Source organism: Pyrus communis, chromosome 17 (genome assembly GCF_041283825.1).
Source record: "Pyrus communis isolate YQ-2024b chromosome 17, ASM4128382v1, whole genome shotgun sequence".
NCBI lineage: Eukaryota > Viridiplantae > Streptophyta > Magnoliopsida > Rosales > Rosaceae > Pyrus > Pyrus communis.
The window spans coordinates 5,216,915-5,236,903 of NC_142581.1; the positions used below are offsets into that span (position 1 = coordinate 5,216,915).

Sequence of the window (19,989 nt, forward strand, 5' to 3'; positions counted from 1 at the left end):
ATGAATCGAGTACAAAGAAGTCAATTTAATATATTTCAGTAAAGTCATTTATGTACATTTATGTATTTACAAATTTTTCTTATGTGTCACTAATTTCTTTTAATGTTTTCTTATTCAGATTTATAAACTGAAAGAACTAAGGGGGTGTATTCAATTGGGAATTTGAGAGATTTTAATGGATTTTTACTGAGTTTAACTGATTTGTATAGATTATATGTAAAATTTTGATTTAATTCCCTTGAAATCTCATGAGAAGAGGTGAGATTTGTGGATGCTTAAAATACACTACAAGATCTCTCAAATTCCCTCTAATTCCTCAATAGTTCCAAATTCTCTAAATTCTAATTATAATTGAATACACTTGAAATGTTATAAACTTCTTTAAAATTCTAATTGAATACACCCGGATTTCTAAGGATTTTAATAAAGTATCTTAAAATCCTGATTAAATATACTTTGAATTTCAGAGAATCACTTAAAATCCTGATTGAATACCCCCTAGATTCATTAAAAAAATTAAAATACCTCAAAATCCCAATTGAATACACCCCAATGTGCATATTAATAAAATTACAATTTTAATGTGGATACATTAAATAAAAATACACATAAAATAACAAAAATAGAATATGAATTTTAATAAAAGTATCAATGATTAAAATCAATATGTAATCAAATACTAGATTTATTAAAAAAAAAAAAAAAAACAAGCTTTTTCAAAGACTAATGTTTTTTTTTTTTTTTTTTTTTTGTGTGTGTGTGTGTGTCAATTTCAAGGACTAATGTTAAAAACCCTTTTACTTATGAAAGAGAGAGAAGAGGAGAACAATGGATTTGAAATCCTAGGATAAGTTGGGATTTTCTTTTTGTCTTGGTTATATATAGATTTTGCTCTCAAATATTCCAAAATCCACTACTTAATAACTACGAAATCTTTAATTTTATAAATATTTATTAAAATATCAATTTATTACACTAGATTTGGATGGATTTTATAAATATAATTTATTACAAAATCTTTAATTTTTTTAATGCACCTAGATTTGGATGGATTTTATAAATATCTATTAAAATATCAATTTATTATACCTAGATTTGCATGGATTTAAAACTTTCTATTAAAATCCTAATCGACTTAATTATGATTTTAAAATCTTTTAAAATTCTCTCAAATCCTAGTTTGATTACACCTTTATTCTATTAAATGAAATCGGTTATATAAATTCTAGAACGACAAGCGTTACACTATACATATGTCCTAATTTAAAATTGCTGACTTTGACAAAAAAAAAATTTTAATTGCTGACAAGCCTTCCTCTTGGCCAATATAAATTGGGGTGGCCGCTACTTCACATTTCACACACAATCTCTCTTATTTGAGTGTGAGACGCCAGAAATTTGCAAGATAAAAAATCCTCTGTTTTTCTTCTTCTAGTTTTATTTGATCACCACCATGGCTGCGGTGCTCTTAACAACCCTACTTGTCATATTTCTTAGCTTATTACTAAGAGTTGCTTACGACACTCTCTCATGCTACTTCCTAACCCCAAGACGCATCAAGAAAATCATGGAAAAGCAAGGAGTGCGTGGCCCTAAACCCCGCCCTCTCAACGGCAACATCTTGGACATGGCCACCCTTGTCGCCAAATCGACCTCTCACGACATGCACACGATCAACCACGACATCGTCGGCCGGCTCCTGCCCCATTATGTCGCATGGTCCAAACAATATGGTTCGTAAATTCTTTCAATTTGATCACCACATCGATCACTATATAATTTTTTGTGTCTTTTTATGATATTTGAGTTGGGTTTTAGGAAAAAGATTCATATATTGGAATGGAGTTGAACCCCGGATGTGCTTGTCGGAGACTGAATTGATCAAGGAGCTTTTGTCCAAGTACAGCTCCATCTCCGGCAGGTCATGGCTTCAACAGCAAGGCTCCAAGCATTTCATCGGCCGCGGATTACTGATGGCCAATGGCGAAGATTGGTACCATCAGCGCCACATCATTGCACCGGTATTCACAGGAGATAGACTCAAGGTATGAATATGATGATTCTTAATGTTTCCGTTATGTATGGTGTCTGTTATTAACATTCCAAAAATGTCATAATTGAATTCTCTCTGGCAAAAAAAAAAAAAAAAAAAAAAAAAAGGAATATGAAAGTGCAAAAAGATTATTTTACAGTGTTAATAACAATTTCCTAACTGGAATTATTGTGATGAATTAAAAATTGCAATTTTGATTAGAGCTATGCGGGGTACATGGTGGAATGCACTAAAGAGATGCTCCTGTCGCTAAGAAAGGAGATACAGATTTCAGGGAGAAAGGAGTTTGAGATTGGAGAATACATGACAAGGCTCACAGCTGACATAATTTCGAGGACGGAGTTCGATAGCAGCTACGAGAAGGGGAAGCAGATATTTCGACTGCTCACTGTTCTGCAGCAACTATGCGCCCAAGCAAGCAGGCACTTGTGCCTTCCCGGAAGCCGGTGAGTTGTACACAAAAGGATTTGAGGTGCATTTTAGGGAGGATATTTAATTGAATTCGTTTATGTTTCATAAATAATAAAAAGAGCCAATAGATTTCTTTTACGTGGTCGCATTTTCTTATTCTTAATTTCTTTGGCAGATTCCATGTTTTTCCAATAAGCTTCTCTTTTTTGTCCTTTTTATTTTATTTGATTTGGTAGATTCCATAGTTATTATAGTTTTTCATGTTTTTCCAATAAATTTCTTTGGCAGATTCCATAGTTATTATAGTTTGTTCTTGATCAATTATCAATCACTTTCAAGAGTTAGTTGTTGAACGGCTTCAAACCCATGACATATGTACTAATTATTTTTGTAGGTCAAACTAATTTCTTTTTGATATTCTGAAGTTTTGAATTGGATTTCAGGTTTTTCCCAAGTAAATACAACAGAGAAATAAAATCTCTGAAAATGGAGGTGGAGAGGCTGCTGATGGAGATAATCCAGAGCCGAAAGGACAGCGTTGAGATCGGTCGGAGTAGTTCTTATGGAAATGATTTGCTGGGGATGTTGCTCAATGAGATGCAGAAAAGAAGAGGGAATGGTTTCAGCTTAAACTTGCAGCTAATCATGGATGAATGCAAGACATTCTTCTTTGCAGGACATGAAACAACTGCTCTTTTACTCAGTTGGACTGTCATGTTATTAGCCAGCAATCCCTCTTGGCAAGAAAAGGTTAGGGCTGAGGTGAAGCAAGTATGCAATGGTGGAACTCCATCTGTTGATCAACTTTCCAAGCTCACTTTGGTAAGCAAGCTTGCTTTATATCTTTCTAATTATTGTTAGCTTATAGTTGTTTTGGTGGTTTGGTATGGTGGCATTTAGGCCATGAAATTACTAAAAAGTTAAAGGTATTGAGAAGGGACAAGATATTATAGCCACTAAGCAATGCTTCCAAAATTCTTAAACAAACATAGATTTTTTGGCATAAGCCTAAAGGCTAAAACTCCACACCTACGTGTAAACTTAAGTTTGGATTTTACTCGCTTGTATTAAATTAAGTGACTACAGTTCTAACAATTTTTCAATTTAATTACCACACTTTCTGATAGAATATTCAATTTTGAATGCATACGATTAAATAAAGTGTCTAAACTAACGGATCAGGATCCTTTCCTGAGTAAAGGGTGAGGATCTTCCTGACCAAAACCATCGGGCCATTGAAATTTTATCCAAATGCTACAATTATTATAACTTTTAGAGAAGCCCTCTATTTTTAGCCGTTGGATAAAATTTCAATGGTCCGATGGTTTTGCACCCAATTAAGAGAGGATCCTGATTCTAAACTAACATCCAATTAAGTTGGTAGTATAAACAATTTACTGCATTTCTACCTGCAATAGTACTTTAAAAGAAGCCTCAAAAGTGAAGCTAGCTAGCCCTCGCTTTAGGCTTTTCATTCTAAGAGGGCCGATAATCTACTCCTATCCATAGTTCATGGCACGCCACCTTAGTTTTGTGGTTCTACTTAATTCGAGTAATACTATTCATACTATGTTTTTGTATCATATTTTTATATCATTTTAGTTGATATTTAATGTGGACAGCCACATCATTTGAATTAATCAGATTTTTAAATTTAGTTCATTATTTAATAAACTAATAATTAAGAAAAACTAGTTAATTAAATGATGATTGATTGATTGTGGTATACGAGAAGTCTTTTATTTTCATTTTCTTAGGTTTGCAAATTTTTCAAATGATGTGGCTGTTCACATTAGATGCCACCTAAGGTTATATAAAAATATAGTATAAAAACATGATATGAATAGCATTACTCACTTAATTATGAAAATGCTAATTATAAAAAACCCAGAACACCAAATTGAAGTTTTTTAAAAGGAGATTAGCTGATAATGGAGGTCAAATTAGTCAAAAGGCTTGGCAGTGGCTGTGCCTTGCATGTCTAGTAATCATAAAAACTTTAATAAGCCTTGCCAAGCTAGCTAGGTCATGCCCTTAATTATATCTTTAATTAATATGTTTTTTCTGAACCATGTTCCTAGAGTTTTAGTCTGAGCTTATTGGTCACAAATATATATATATATATATATATATATATATATATATATATATTTTGTTTGATTTGTTGCAGTTAAATATGGTAATAAATGAATCACTGAGGCTGTATCCACCAGCGACTGTTCTACCTCGAATGGCTTTTGAGGACATCAAACTCGGCGACTTACATATTCCAAAGGGGCTATCACTATGGATTCCAGTGCTGGCTATTCACCACAGTGAAGAGTTATGGGGTAAAGATGCAAATGAGTTCAACCCTGAAAGATTTGCTTCCAAGTCCTTCACACCCGGGAGATTCATTCCGTTTGCTACTGGTCCAAGAAATTGTATCGGTCAATCTTTCGCTATGATGGAAGCTAAGATCATATTAGCAATGTTAATCTCGCGATTTAGCTTTACTATTTCGCCTAATTATCGTCATGCTCCGGTTATTGTCCTCACCATCAAACCTAAGTATGGTGTTCAAGTATGCTTGACTCCCATAGACCCTCCAAATTAGCATACTGATTTTGGGATTAGTGTGCATGATGTGTTTTGTCATTTGAGGAGCTAGGGAACTTGAGACGGAATTTTAGCCAACTCTATCCTTGTAATTTTTGTTTCTTGGGTTATACATAGGGAAGAGAATGGGATTGGCGTGGTGTTTGAGTGGATTAACAAAAGAGTAAATGTCAATAAAAATGAATCACAATGATTATTCTCGCCTTTAGCCTAATATTGATGATATGTTATCTTATTAAGCCACCCTTGATGTATATATGTTATATTATCAAATTGTTAATTTACTACATTCACGTTTATTTTCAATGTAAGTGCATATTTACAATCCTAGAGTTATTTAAAGGTCAAAACTTGCATTTATATGATGAAACAACTACCGATATAAAACGAATTAAGGCAATCGAAACACACACAAATCGATCCATGAGTTAAACATGGTCTCTCCTAGGATTGGGCATGGTTCGGTTCGGTACGGTTTTAAGTGAAATCGAAACTTTTTCCGGTTCGGTTTGGTGCGGTTTTGAAGCCAAAACCAAAATGAAACCAAACCGTTTGGTTTGGTTTGGTGTGGTTTCAAATGGTTTCGGTTTGGTTTTTAAGAAAAAATATACAAATTAAAATACGAAACACATATCTCAAGCTTTACATGAAGGCAATCAACAAAGAACTTTTTTTAAGAAAACTTATCTAGAAGAAAAGTAGTTTCTAGTAAGATCATAAATCAGAACTTGAAATGAAAGATTAAAATATATTATTAAGCATTTTCCAATCTAGACATCTTAGAGAGTACTAAAGGGTACAAATTAAACTTAAGCATAGTTAATCAAACCGCTACAAAATGTCATAAATCCGTATATAAAATGAAACTATTCCCTCATTAAAATCCAGTAAAAGTCTTCACAAAGCAACCTTATTAGCTCGCTAGGTACCAATTGCCAGTCAAAAATTTAAGGCTTGGGAAGAAGAAATGAATGAACGGTTTGCATACTCTGTGCAGTAGATAACATGTATCAATGATCCAATGTCATGGACTCATGGCATATATATATTATAATTGTCCAACAAACAGACTTGCCCCCTCAAATCTATGAAGAAGCTATGCATTATTTCCCTTGCAATTTCAATTTCTCAACATCCTTTGTGTGGAACATTTACCCATTGATCACATATCCAGTGTAGGACAATGCATTCAAGTGCCCACCCCTACTGATGAGTGATGATATTATGTAGAAGAGAAAGAAAGTGATGAATGATGATATTCTAATGTGGTTGAGTTCATAATAAATGTATGGACTCTAACAAACAACCAATTAAAACATGACATCTAATATGGACATTTAATTAAATGCTTATTAATATTTACGGTGCGATCGGTTTCGATGCGGTTTTCAAAAGCCAAAACTGAAACCAAACCGTTTCAAAACCGCAAAACCGAACCATTCAGTGCGGTCCGATTTGGTTCGTGCTTTGGTTTCGATTTTTGGTTTTAAGTGCCCACCCCTAGTCTCTTCTTAAGCTTTGATGGCCCATATAACTTATAACGAATGATAAATTGATTCTTTTATTCTATCAGATTGATTTAACAAAGTGCTTATCTTTCAAGATTAATTAAAATAATCCAACTTGTATTTGACGCGGCCGGGGGGGGGGGGGGGGGGTAGGGTCAGGATCTTCCTTTTAGAGGCTTGATATAAATGTAGAGTGCTTTGGCAGCTACCCCATCATCTCCTTGCACCAATCTCCGATTCTTCTGCGCATCCCACTAAATTTTTTTTCTCATTGTTTTGCTTTCAACTACCATTTATTTATTTCTCTTCTCTGTCACTGTCTAATACACTCACTGCATTCGAAAAATTCCAATTCCACACTTTTTAATACGACTTCATCAAGAAACAGTGAAGCTCTCCACCCCAATCTCGAAAGGTTTTGAACCATTGTATTCGATCCATAAGTCAATTAGACTTTACCTGAATTCCTTTTACACAAGAATAATTTTCTAACAAAATAGCTTTCTCAATTTTTTTTCATAATACACTTATTCTTTGAAAACCTAAAGTTTAGAAGTTTCACTTTTATTCAAGTACTCATTTCAAGTCACTCGATTGTCTTAAGTTTTGAGGAGAAGAGATTCAAATTTTAGACATCTTACAACAAAGTTGAAAATATCACTAACACAATAGTTATGCAATTACTCCCTTATAATGTGCCCATATCATCTCAATATGGGAAACTTTTAATATTCACAACTGTCTCATGTTTTTTTGTGTAGGTAGATAAAGATGTTAAATAATTGTATAGATATCATTCTCATAGTTAAATAATTATATAGTCCATCGCAGTTGCTAATTTATTTGTTTAAATGTTTTGCGTATGATTCGAATTAAAATTTCATATTTGGAAAAGAAAGACATAATTAGGAAAGGCGAACAAGTTATTCAAATAATACATAAATGTAAAATTAGGATTTAAATTAAATCAGATAGATGCTCGGTTAAATAAAAAAGTACTCTCGTTGACTGGGTTTAAATCAGAAGACCCCAAGAATGGGGATAATTGGAGGGTGAGCTCAGTACAGAGATACCGCGCGCTAGCTATTGTGTGCTAGCTATTGTGTCAACTACAACTACGTCCTCAGCCTTTTTGTTCCACATATTTGGCAAGGGTTCTTTAAACCCCTAATATATATTAAGCCTGGTTTGGTACTGAGGTGGTTCTGAAAAAAGCTGGTATAAAAAAAAGTTAAGAGTTATTTTTGTGTTTAGTAAACATTCAGCTTTAGTTTTTTTTCACAGTTTTGGATGAAAAAAAGTCAAAAAGTTTTTCTTCAAAGCACGGCAATACCAAACCAGTTCTTAGTGTCAAAAGGATTAATAAACTAATTAAAATCAGAAAATCTTTTTTTTTATTTTTATCTGACAGTGATACGTAGAGCTAAAATACGAGTGTCATCACCATATAAATTTTAATACATACATAATATTATTTCCCAAAATAAGTATTAAATCACATCTTTATCGATTCAAGCTGGACAAGATTATGAAGAATAGATGGTTTGCATTCTTTTATGGGAGTTTTAACGAAAAGTCTACGGTACTATTCATTTTAACGAAAAATCACATTTTTATACTAAAAAGTCAATCCTGATACTATTCACTTTACCTTTTATTTTGTCCTTATCATTAAAACTCAAAGTTTTCAAACCATTTTCATTAGTTTTCCTTTCTTTTATCCGTGTGATTCAGAAACTTCTAACAATGTTGAAGTGAAAGTAGCAGATGATAGAAAAAGATAAGCAGCTAGGTCATATCTAAGTTTTGGGAAGTTGACAAAGGCCACTCCGAGCTAAACATTTTACAAAAATAATTGAGTTAATTACAAAAAAACTACCTCAAGTATGGGTCAAATGACACTTTCATACCTCATCTTTTAAAATTGACAATGTCATACCTCATCTTACGAATTTGTGTCAATGTTATACCTTCCGTTAGCTTGGCCGTTTATTTCTCGGTTAAATGCTGACGTGGCTTGATCCGAGACCCATTTTTAATAAAAAATTATTAAAAAAATTATTAAAAACAAAAAAAATCATTTAATATTATTTAAATATTAAAATAATAATAAAAAAGTACATAAAAAAATAAAAAACATTAGCCATCATCTTCCCTCTCCTTTCGTGCATCTCCCCCCCTCTCTCTTCCCCATCATCTTCCTGAAACCCAGCAAACCAGAAAAGAAGAAGGAGAAAGAAGAAGAAGAAGAAGAAGAGAAAAAAAAAAAAAAAAAAACCCAAACCAAACCAAACCCAGTTCATCCCCCCTCCCCCCACCACAAACTCAACCCCCTGCAACCTAGAAAGGAGGAGGAAGAAGAAGGAAACACAAAAAAAATAAAAAAAATAAAAAAAATAATAAAAAAAAATAAAAAAAAAAACAATGGGAAACCCAGTTCGTCCCCTGCAAAAGAAGAAGAAGAAGAAGAAGAAGAAGAAGAAGAAGAAGAGGGAAGAAGAAGAAGAGAGAAGGAAAAAAAAAATTAAAAAAAAAAACAGCAGCAAACCCGTCCTCTCCCACCCAACCCCACCCCCCCCCCCCCCCAACCTAACCCGCAGGAGAAGAAGAAGAAGAAGAAGAAGAGGGAAGCAGAAGAAGAGAGAAGGAAAAAAAAAAAAAAAAAAAGAAGGAAACAAAAAAAAAAAAAAAAAAAAAACAATTGGAAACCCAGTTCGTCCCCCTGTAGAAGAAGAAGAAGAAGAAGAAGAAGAAGAGGGAAGAAGAGGGAAGAAAAAGAGGAGGGAAGGAAAAGAAAAAAAAAACAAACAGCAGCAACCCAGTTCGCCCCCCTCACACCCACCCTCTCCCCTCCACACCCATCCCCCCGGCGCCCCAGGCGCCCATTTTCTCCTCGCCCAGGAGAATGGGTTTTTTTTCTGGGTTTTTTTTTTTTTTTTTTTTTTTTTTTTGGGGGTTGTAGGTAGTGGGTGCGAGGTTGGGTGCAGAGGGTGGGGTGCGAAGGTGGGGAGGTTGGGTGCGTGGGTGTGGGGAGAAGAGGGGGTGAGGAGCAAGGAAAACAAATTGGTTTTTTTTTTTTTTTTTCTCTTCTGTTTTTCTGGGTTGTAGTTGCAGAAAGGGGAAGAAGATGAAGATGGGGAGAAGGGAGAGGGGGGTGAAGGGACGAATTGACGTTGGTTTTTTTTTTTTTTTTTAAATAATTTTTCTTTATTATTTTAATATTTAAATAATATTAAATGATTTTTTTTTAATAATTTTTTAATAAAAATGGGTCCCGGATCAAGCCACATTAGCATTTAACTGAGAAATAAACGGCCAAGCTAACGGAAGGTATAACATTGACACAAATTCGTAAGATGAGGTATGACATTGTCAATTTTAAAAGATTAGGTATAAAAATGTCATTTGATCCATACTTGAGGTAGTTTTTTGTAATTAACCCAAAATAATTCAACTAAATTAGTCTGCAGTCCTATCATGTGAATAGGATCCAGAGTTCACATGCTTGCTCCTATTAACATGAGAATGAGATGCGCAAGGGTTTTAATCACATATGATGCAGCGAATGGCATTGCCCTTTTTAATTAGTTGGTGGCGACCTCGTGTTCAATGCTTCAACTATGAATAATTTTTTTTTTTTTTTTTTTTTAAAGAACCCTCGACAGTACAAGGATAATTTTTTTGATATCGGAAAAAATGGTACATATAGTTAGGGGGGACATAAATCTAATCCCTCATAATACAAGGAGAAAAGAGGGATATGAAACCAAACCTTTCTAAAGCCGAACCTAAAGGTCTAAACCTGCAAAACAGAACAAGCAACATCACAAGATTAAGAAAAAATAACAAGAAAGTAAGAAACTTGCATGCAAAGATGCATATTAATTTAAGAAGCGGAAGCCATGAAAGCCAACATAGCCTGAAAACAAAGCAGCACGAAGCAGCATGGAATCAAGCCATACAAAGTTGGAGAAGACAAGCTCATGTTAACAAAATTGTTTGCAACCACATTTCCTTTGCAATAAATGTGAGGAGTATAGAAAGCCATCTTCCGAATGCAATTCAAATAAATAGACCAATGTGTACGAATAGGTCAAGAATCATCAAAACTAGTTGATTGTTGTGAGATCAAAACTATATTTTCAGTGAAAGAGGTTTCGCGTTGTAAATTGTTTTATTTTAATATTAACAAGACTCATATATTGAGTAATTACACTAATACATTTGAAATAGTTGAGTTCTATTCTTACTTAAAACTAGTTTCCTAGCACGCGTGTCCCTCGCTTAATTAGCTATTAAAATGTATGATTTAGGACAATTAAAGACGAACCCTTATGCAATATTGTATATTACAGCCATATGCCCGTAATTAAATAATCCTCATGTATGTACATCAAAATTTATGGGAGCACGCACACACATAAAATATAGAAGAGATTATCCGATGACATACAATGATTATAAACCTTTTTCTTCTCTTCTTTTCCCCTTGCACGAGTGGGTCTGGGTGGCTCAAAACTAGTGATTTTCTTCTCTCCCTCCCTCATATAAAGTAGTGTCATGATACGACCAAACTGGGGTCCCTTCCATAAATTAATACGAGCTTTGTGACTTCAAGACAGAGTCAAAACTAGATTATAGGGTTGATGTCTCTTTAATACAGGTGATTAAGCTTTTGCTAATGATTAAAGAATATATAAACAAAGGCATTAGATGTCAAATTATATGCGCCACCATTAATATCACCTCCACTACCACCACCTCCTTCTTCCCTACCACAACTCACCTGGCCTCGCATGTTATGCAATACTACTCAATTACATGATAATTAATGAATTTTTTATTTTATAATGAAGTAGTGCTTCTCAATTTAAATGTTATTATGTACCTGACATTTTGTTTAAAAAACATTAAGAAAACTATATTTTTGTACTACATTAGTATGCTACCTGATGTGGCAAGTAATACATGTCATTCAAATAATGAGTTTGTCTCATTAGATATTAGTTGTATGAATCACTTGTCACATCACATACTACACCATTGTAGTCTAATTAATTAGGGTAATGCTAGGTAGACAAGTTTTAAATTAAATTTTGTGAACCAAATGATATGCTTGTTGATGATTAGATGGTTAGTTAAGTTTTGATTAACGTGCTTATTTTCTATTTGAATATTCAAGGCCGTGAATTTACATAATTGCAATGTTAAAGCTCAGTTCACCAAATTTATGCTGAGCTAAAAGCCATCTCCAAAGCGCAATACTGAAATTCTTATACATAAATTCTCTCGTTTGGGCTCAAAAGTGGTAGGACCTAAAACTTATACGTTTTCTTCATTGCATATCAAAGGTTATAATTGAACTTAGATATTAGCATTTTAGTTTGGGGATTTTCTTTTCCTGCGTTGAGTTTTGTATTTCTAGTGCATGGTACCCTAACCAAAATTTGAAAATGGCCTTAAAGTGAATGGAATCTCACTATTGTATTGGACAAAAATGATTAAGTTAGTTGAGCATCTCAAGAAAAATTCTAAATTTTATTAAACTAGCAAGTGCATAGCGTTAAAAAATTATTTTTGCTACTCAGTTTAACTTTTTATCACTAAGAATACTTTTTATTTTACAAATTTTGAATTTTGAATTTGAACAATTCAAACTCAACCCACTCATTTTCTAAAACTATATTTCTTTCTTTTCTCTTTAATTTGCTCATGGGTCTACTCTTGTGTTTTATTATTTTTTAAATATTTAGCTAATGAATAGTTTCTCTTTAAATTTAAAGAGTGACTGTTCATTTCATTATAATAGAGACTCTTTTACTAAGTTTTTTGAAGATGTAATTTTTTTTTTTTAAAAAAATTTGGCTCATTAAAATAGAATTAAGTTGTTTTAGAACATCTTTTGGAAATGCTTTAAATAGTATTCATCTCAGTTTGAGCAATAGTAATGATAGATTAGATTATAGAGCATTTCCAAAAAGGGGAAACTTGACATAAGTATAATTTTTTGAGCAAATAGTAGTCTACTTTATTAAAATAAGTCCAAATCCTTAAATTTAATTATTTTAGAGATTTTTATTGGCACTCCAAAAATCACATTTTGCATTCCAAATTTTCTTTAATTAAAAAGAAAAATACACCTGCAAGGAATGTAGAATGAGATTTTTAGAGTGCTAATAATAGTTCTCTTATTTTATTCTCCATAATTATTTTTTTTGATGATAAGATTTATTATAAAAAGTAATTTTTAAATTAATTATCTCTTTAATTAATTATTTTTATTTTTGTTCTTCTTCCTCTAGCTTTAAACCCCATTTATAGATTTCATTTTTAATTTTTATAATCAACTTCTATGTAAGATCCCACATCGCCCGTGAGGGCGAGTGCCTTGGGCCTTATATATCCATTGCCAACCTTAAGTTTCAACTAGGCCTTTTGTGGACTCCCTGAGGGGAGAGCAGGCGCTGGCTACGGCTGAGTACCGGTCCACAGAAACAAAACCGTGCGGTAGCTCTGTCTTCGGGCAGGGAATGCCAAAGCGGACAATATAGTTGGAGCTGAGGGTTGGGATGTGACAATTTGGTATCAGAGCCTGACTCACGGTCGTGGTGTGCCGACGAGGACGTCGGGCTCCCTAAGGGGGGTGGATTGTAAGATCCCACATCGCCCGTGAGGGCGAGTGCCTTGGGCCTTATATATCCATTGCCAACCTTAAGTTTCAACTAGGCCTTTTGTGGACTCCCTGAGGGGAGAGCAGGCGCTGGCTACGGCTGAGTACCGGTCCACAGAAACAAAACCGTGCGGTAGCTCTGTCTTCGGGCAGGGAATGCCAAAGCGGACAATATAGTTGGAGCTGAGGGTTGGGATGTGACATTCTATCACATGTTAGTTGTATTTATCTACCTATATTACAATTTTTTTTTAATAATCAACCTATATCACAGATTAATGTGTCTGCTTGTAGGTATACTATGTTTTTCTACCTTTTAGTTAGGTTTCATATCTCGATTAGAGGTATAATATACATTCATATATTTGTTACTTGAGTTAGGGTCGTATGTTAAGCAGATGGATTTGTGTTATATATTGGTTTTTGTTACAAGATATTAAGAGGATTTTAATTTTAATCTCCAATATTTAAAAAATAAAATGAGTGTAAAAGAAATAAAAGTGGTAGGTAAGATAATACTAGACTTAACCTACTGACGTTGATTTACGTACCCAAATCTAAATGCCCCTTTCGAAAATAGTTTGTAGTTTGGTTCTAGCTATTTTTTTTCCTAGGTCAGATTTCTAGTTCAAGTTTCTAGCCAAGGTTTTCCTCCAATTCAGAGACGGTAGGCAAACTTTACATTTCCCGTTTTCCCCATTGATTAAAATTGGTAGGATTTCTAAGGACAAATCTATCATTTGGAGTCTCCACCTCAAGGATAAAGATACCTATTAACTACCTAAAAAGAATTATGGGATCTTTTACAGCAAGTCCTTCTAGGTAAGGTAATCCATCGAATTAGATACTTATGACGATTATATGAAAGACGAGCCACCTCATAAGTCATGACATTAGTCAGCTTCTAGAGACCAACCTTAACTGTTCACCTTTCAAATTTTCAATTCTATATCATTGACCAACGTTGAAATATCGAGCGATGTAAACCTAAATCAAAAGATAATGATGCCAATCATGTTCCATAATTTTGAACAATGTAAAACCTAAATGCTTACTAATTAATTATCTTGTTTGACTGGAATGCAAGAGAAGATCCAACCCAAATCTCACTGACGAATCTGCTGCATTAGCAAGATTTTGTTTTTGAAGAGGTCAAGATCATCTTATGACTTGGGAATGTTTTGGGTAGACCTTTGCAATGGTTGGCATATTTTATAGGGTAGTGTTATCCATACATTCTATTTATCTCTTACACACATTTTTCAATTTCTGACCATGAGATCAAATGAATTGAAGAATATCAAAGAAAGAAATTAATAAGGGTGTGTGTGAAAGGTATAAATAGATGTGTGAATATCACCACTCTTTTATAATACACAAGCAAGCCATAACTGGTTATCTAAGTGTGAGGTATATGACTCATTGACTTTCATAGTATTATTTATGAGAATATTTTTTCTCACAACTTTTAAGTGGTAGTTAAAAGTGGTAATGCTCACTGCGTTGGTTGTTAGTGAATGAGTTTAAATTTCAAATTTTGCGTAAACCTAAATCAAAATCCTAACACTAATCAATACCACCATTTAAGGATGATAAAAAATGCACTCATATATAGGGAATATTTTGAAAACTACCTAAAAGTTTCAGCTCACCGTTTGAATTTGTGCGGAAACTACCTGAAAAATTGCGCCACCCAGCAACACCCATGTCCAAGTGAAGGACGTGGATTGTCTGCCCTCCTACTTTTAATGTTCTTTCGTACCTTTCTGTTTGTGTGGTCATGGTTAAGCCACATCAACATTTTATATTACTATTTATTTTTGTCTTATTATCTCTATAAAAAAACAATATAAAATGTTGACATGGCTTAATCGTGACCACACAAAACAAGATGGCACGGAAGGGTACCGGAAGTGGAAGGGCAGACAATCCTTGTCCCCAAGTGAACTGCTCCAAACAGTTGTTTTTTCTTTAATTTTTGGATGGGCTAGCAGTATTCTAAGGGCACCCATATGAATTAAGAAACACGTCAATTGTGATCCCCAAGCATAGCACTAGGAAAAATAATTATCTATAACCCGACAAGAGAAATTCTTGCATACAATGTTGATCTTATGCACGTAACAATAACTTATAAAAGAGAGAAAAAAATTTCTTACAACATATGGTTAATCACATGATAGAGCCAAATTGTTGCAAGTGAAGTGAAACGTTATATATTTATTGTATGCAACAATTTTCATGGAACATACGTCAATAAAAAGTCAAAACCCTAACTGTACACTTGCCAGCAACAGTGAGCCCAAGCACTCTTATAAGTGACAGAGATATATACAGTGCTGAAATTGATTAACATGAGAACCCTATCTTATAAATTGAATGTTCGAGATGGAGCTTTGTCTCGCAACGTACACATACTAAGCAAGTATGCAATATGCACAAAAGATGTCGGACCACTTGCGCGAATGAAATACTGTGCATGATGTTCCCTTTGTATTCCTAGGCTTGCAGGCTTCATAGTCATGATTCATCCTAAAACAAAAGTTTGATTGACTGACGGCATATATAGTAGGATTCGCATTTTAGTCAATGGTCTTATGCCATTAAATGATGAGACCATATTGTTCAGATAAATTATAAATGATGGTGAGACAAAGAAAACATCAACTTGTAATGGGGTGGAAATTGAATTGGAAACTATTATTCTACCATTAAAAGTTCTATTTTGAATTCTAAATTTTCGAAAAAATTTGAATACATGTACACTATGTTTAGATGAAAGAATAAATTTGGAATTTGGATTAAAGTCGAAATTTATATATTGACATGTACCAAAAAAAATTGAAATTTAGGACCTTCAATTTCCAAGTTTAAATTCTATATAAATAGGTGTCATTTCCTAATTTTTATGATTAAGAGTTTAAAAATAACAAATTCCGTATTCAATTCTATTGTTTTCTTAGGTTAACCAAATACGAAAATTCACAAATTATATGAAATAAAATCTCGTCATTTCAATTTCTGTTATTTTAAAATTCCTTAGTAATTTTAAATTTATTGTAGAGATTTTGAAAATTCCGGTTGAACCAATTTTTTTATTTTATTTTTTTAATTTGCCAAACTTGTTACGACAATTTTTTTTCGAAATGTTCCAATATTTGATAGTGATTTGCTAAAGTTATGTATCTTTTAAGGAATTTTTCTTTTATATTTTATCACGTTCATTGTCAGTTTTCGACATGTTTTCATATTTTATCACAAATAGTCTATGAAATTACCTCAACTCCTCATTTCCCACAATTTCAAAATCGATCAATGTCTCTGAAATTTACTATCACACATCAATGTGGTCCTTATGTTAGGTTTCTGTAAAAAAAAAAAAAAAAAATCTATTAGTGTACCCATGTGACACAAAACTATATATACATCCATTAAAGAAGTTTCAGGTATCTTTGATTTTTCTAGCTCGAACCTAACTTTACCTTCAAATGAGGAGTTGGGTCAATTTTAGAAACCATTTGTTATAAAAACCTATTTTTTATATTTAATGATACACTTATACTATTTTATTTTGTCTTATATGTATCTATGCTATATACAATCATAGACATACTAGTGCACTATTTTTTAAAAAAAAATAGATACACTAATATATACCAATTACTAAGAAAGAACATTAAATTGTATATACAAAAATTTCAAGAATATCCAAAAACTTGTAAAATGTAAGAATTCCATAATATGTTTTAAAATTTTCTCATTCCAAATTGGTAATAAATTATTCGAAACTATTTGGAATGGAAAATGAAAACTTTGTTTATAATTTGATCTATCCAAAAATCAGCCATAGCTGAGACTAGGCAGTATTAGAACTGATCATCTTAGTTTCATCCTATATAATTACCACTTTTGGAGATGGAAGATGTCGGATAGTTGTCAAGTTTAACTAATCACCGTTGTTAAGTTCATCAAACATAAAACCTGATAATTAGTTCACTTTAAATGTTCATGTTCTTTCTAGTCCCACCTACTAAACGGGGCCATAAATTCTGCTGGATAAGGAGAAACTTTGCCCATGGGTTTGAGAAAAGACAATTTAGATCTCATGATGGATAAACACTAAATCTCTTGTGTGTTCGTTCAATCAATATATGATGGTGATGACGGTGGTCATGTTAGTGTTCGTAGATATCGATGATTCTATCAGGCCAATTAAACATATATGGATAACATGAAAAAAAAAAAGTGTTCTATGATGGGATTTCATGGGAATGGATGAAGGTGACAAGGCAAACACCAAAAACTTCTCAACAGGGCTCACCACAAGGCACAAATTCCTATACTAAGTGGCCAAGTTGAAGAAGCACTTGACCTTACCGAGGCTGAAAAATTGTACCATGTTGTGCAAACTCTCTTTTCTACTTCTTATCGTGGGGCTTTTGAGGTACTAGGGTTATCTAATTGGGTACTTGATTACTTATGCACGTGTGGAATTAAAAATCTCTCTTATAATTGCAACAAGCAGTGGAAGCTTGTACCTTTTTCTGGTACCAGATAGAAGACCACTCCTTATCAAAAGGTCAACCCTAGATTGGAACAAGTGCTACACACCCATGTTTGTAATGCAGTAGTAATGGATGTCGAAAGTTGCCTCACTTGATGGGACTTGCCCACATGCTTTGACAATTTGGCATGTAGTTATGCACTGGTGGCAGCATTTGGATATGCAAGCCCCTGAATTTCTAGATGACTATCTGATTAGGATAATTTTTATATTAAGATGAATAAGTGTGTAGTTGGATGAAATCAAAATACAAAAAATTTTATGAGAGACAAATGACGTGACTAGATACCTCTATTCAAGTTTTTCTTGCGAATTATAGTATAGAAGAAACCATAAATCTTTCAACATTTTATTTCCTTCACTATCACCATCATATATCTCTCATCCATTTCATAAAAGAGAAACATGAGGCATGCTTCTTCTTCATTCAGTTGGCATGGTCCACAATGTTTGGAGAAGTGCATTTCGTTGCAATGAAAAATGGTACATGTCTGCTAATTCAGGTTGGCTTTGAGTCTGAAATCAAGAAATAGGCTTGTATATGATTTTTTATTGTAAAAAAGAAACAGTGAAATTATGAGATTATGAACAATAGTTAGGGAAGTGGTTTTTTAATTGACTCAATTATAGCTTCAAATGGATGTTTAGGCCCATCAGTGTGGCTTGCGGGCCAGGAAAAAAGGGTGATTTCATTGCATTTTGTTATTGTTAGCGGATTTTTTCAGAGACTGGATCCCCAAACCAATGTAGTTGCCTTGCAATTACCAGTAATTTTTTTTCTTGTTGGTTTAGAAGATATCTTTTCAGGACGGAGAAGAAATGGTAAAAGCGAGTGAAGAATGGAAAATTCATGAACAATCGATCACCGTCCAAACAGAAAATCCATACATTGGAAGCTCTAATACATTCCTGTTAGTAAAGATGTTTACAATTCCCTGGTGCACATAACAGAAAGTGTTTCCTGAGTCACCAAGAAACTCAATGAAATTTAACATATTGTTTGCTAATTACCCTGTCGGTTTGCTAATAACACCAACAGTTATCTAGAAGCATAATATAAATTAGCCTTTTTAGCCAAAATGGTCATTGAGATTTGCATAACACATCACTTTGGTCTCTGAGATTGAAAATCCATAGAAATGGTTACTGAGATTGTTCACCATCCATTATTTTGGTCATTCCGTTAAAAACTCCGTTAAGTGTCCTGAAGCTCTTGGCCAAAAGTTTGGGCAATTTTTAAAGCTTCGTAACTCAATCGTTTCTTAACCAAATTCGACCCATAATATATCAAAATAAAGATAGGAAAGTGTACAACAAGATTATACCTATTTGGAAGTCCAATGGTTGCTGAAGATGACTAGAAAATAGCCTGAAAGGTGATTGGTCTGTGGAAAACTGGAAAACTCACCGAAAACTGGTTAAACTTTAAACGTTCATAACTTCCTCAATACTTAATGAAATTGAGTGATTCAAAAATAAAAATCATACATCTCGACGAGACAAAAAGAATGATACCTTTCTCGACGGCTAAATCGCTTTGGCTGGAAAACGGCTCGAAAGCAGCTGTCTTGGTCTCGAGTTAGCCACTTTTGAGCTGTTTTTCAGTTTTCCTGCGGACCAGTAACTTTTCAGGCTATTTTCCGGCCATCTCCAGCAACCATTGGGCCTTCAAATGGTATAATCTTGTTCTACACTTTTCTATCTTCATTTTGATATATTATGGGTCAAATTTGATTAAAAAACGATTGAGTTACGAAACTTTGAAAATTGTCCAAACTTCTGGCCAAGAGCTCCAGGACACTTAACGGAGTTTTTAACAGAAGGACCAAAATAATGCATGGTGGACAATCTTAGGGACCAAAGTGATGTGTTATGCAAATCTCAGGGACCATTTTGGCTAAAAAACCTATAAATTATGATAGATTCCCAAATTAGAGCCCGGTAATGGTAGGCGCCTTGTTGCAGACTATAGTTGTGGTAGGCGCCCTAAGGAGCATTCGTGTTTGGGTATGATCCTTGTTGAAAGATCAATTGTTAGGGGCTCTCCTGAGCATTTATTCGGTAGGGGCTGTACAAAGCATTGACTTGATAAGGGCTATGCTGAGGATTGATTCGGTATGGGCTGTGCTGAGGATTGAGTTTGTAGGGGCTATGCTAAGGATTGATTCGGTGTGGGCTGTGCTGT

At 33.8% G+C, this 19,989-nt stretch overlaps 1 protein-coding gene across 1 annotated transcript; it reads left to right on the forward strand.

Moving 5' to 3' along the window:
- The first annotated feature begins 1,251 nt into the window (after positions 1–1,251).
- Positions 1,252–5,356, forward strand: LOC137749370 (cytokinin hydroxylase-like). Its single transcript, XM_068489465.2, has 5 exons — positions 1,252–1,733; positions 1,819–2,045; positions 2,255–2,499; positions 2,908–3,286; positions 4,635–5,356. The coding sequence occupies exons 1-5, from the start codon at positions 1,454–1,456 to the stop codon at positions 5,058–5,060; spliced, it is 1,557 nt and encodes a 518-aa protein (XP_068345566.2). The 5' UTR covers positions 1,252–1,453; the 3' UTR covers positions 5,061–5,356.
- Positions 5,357–19,989: the final 14,633 nt, after the last annotated feature.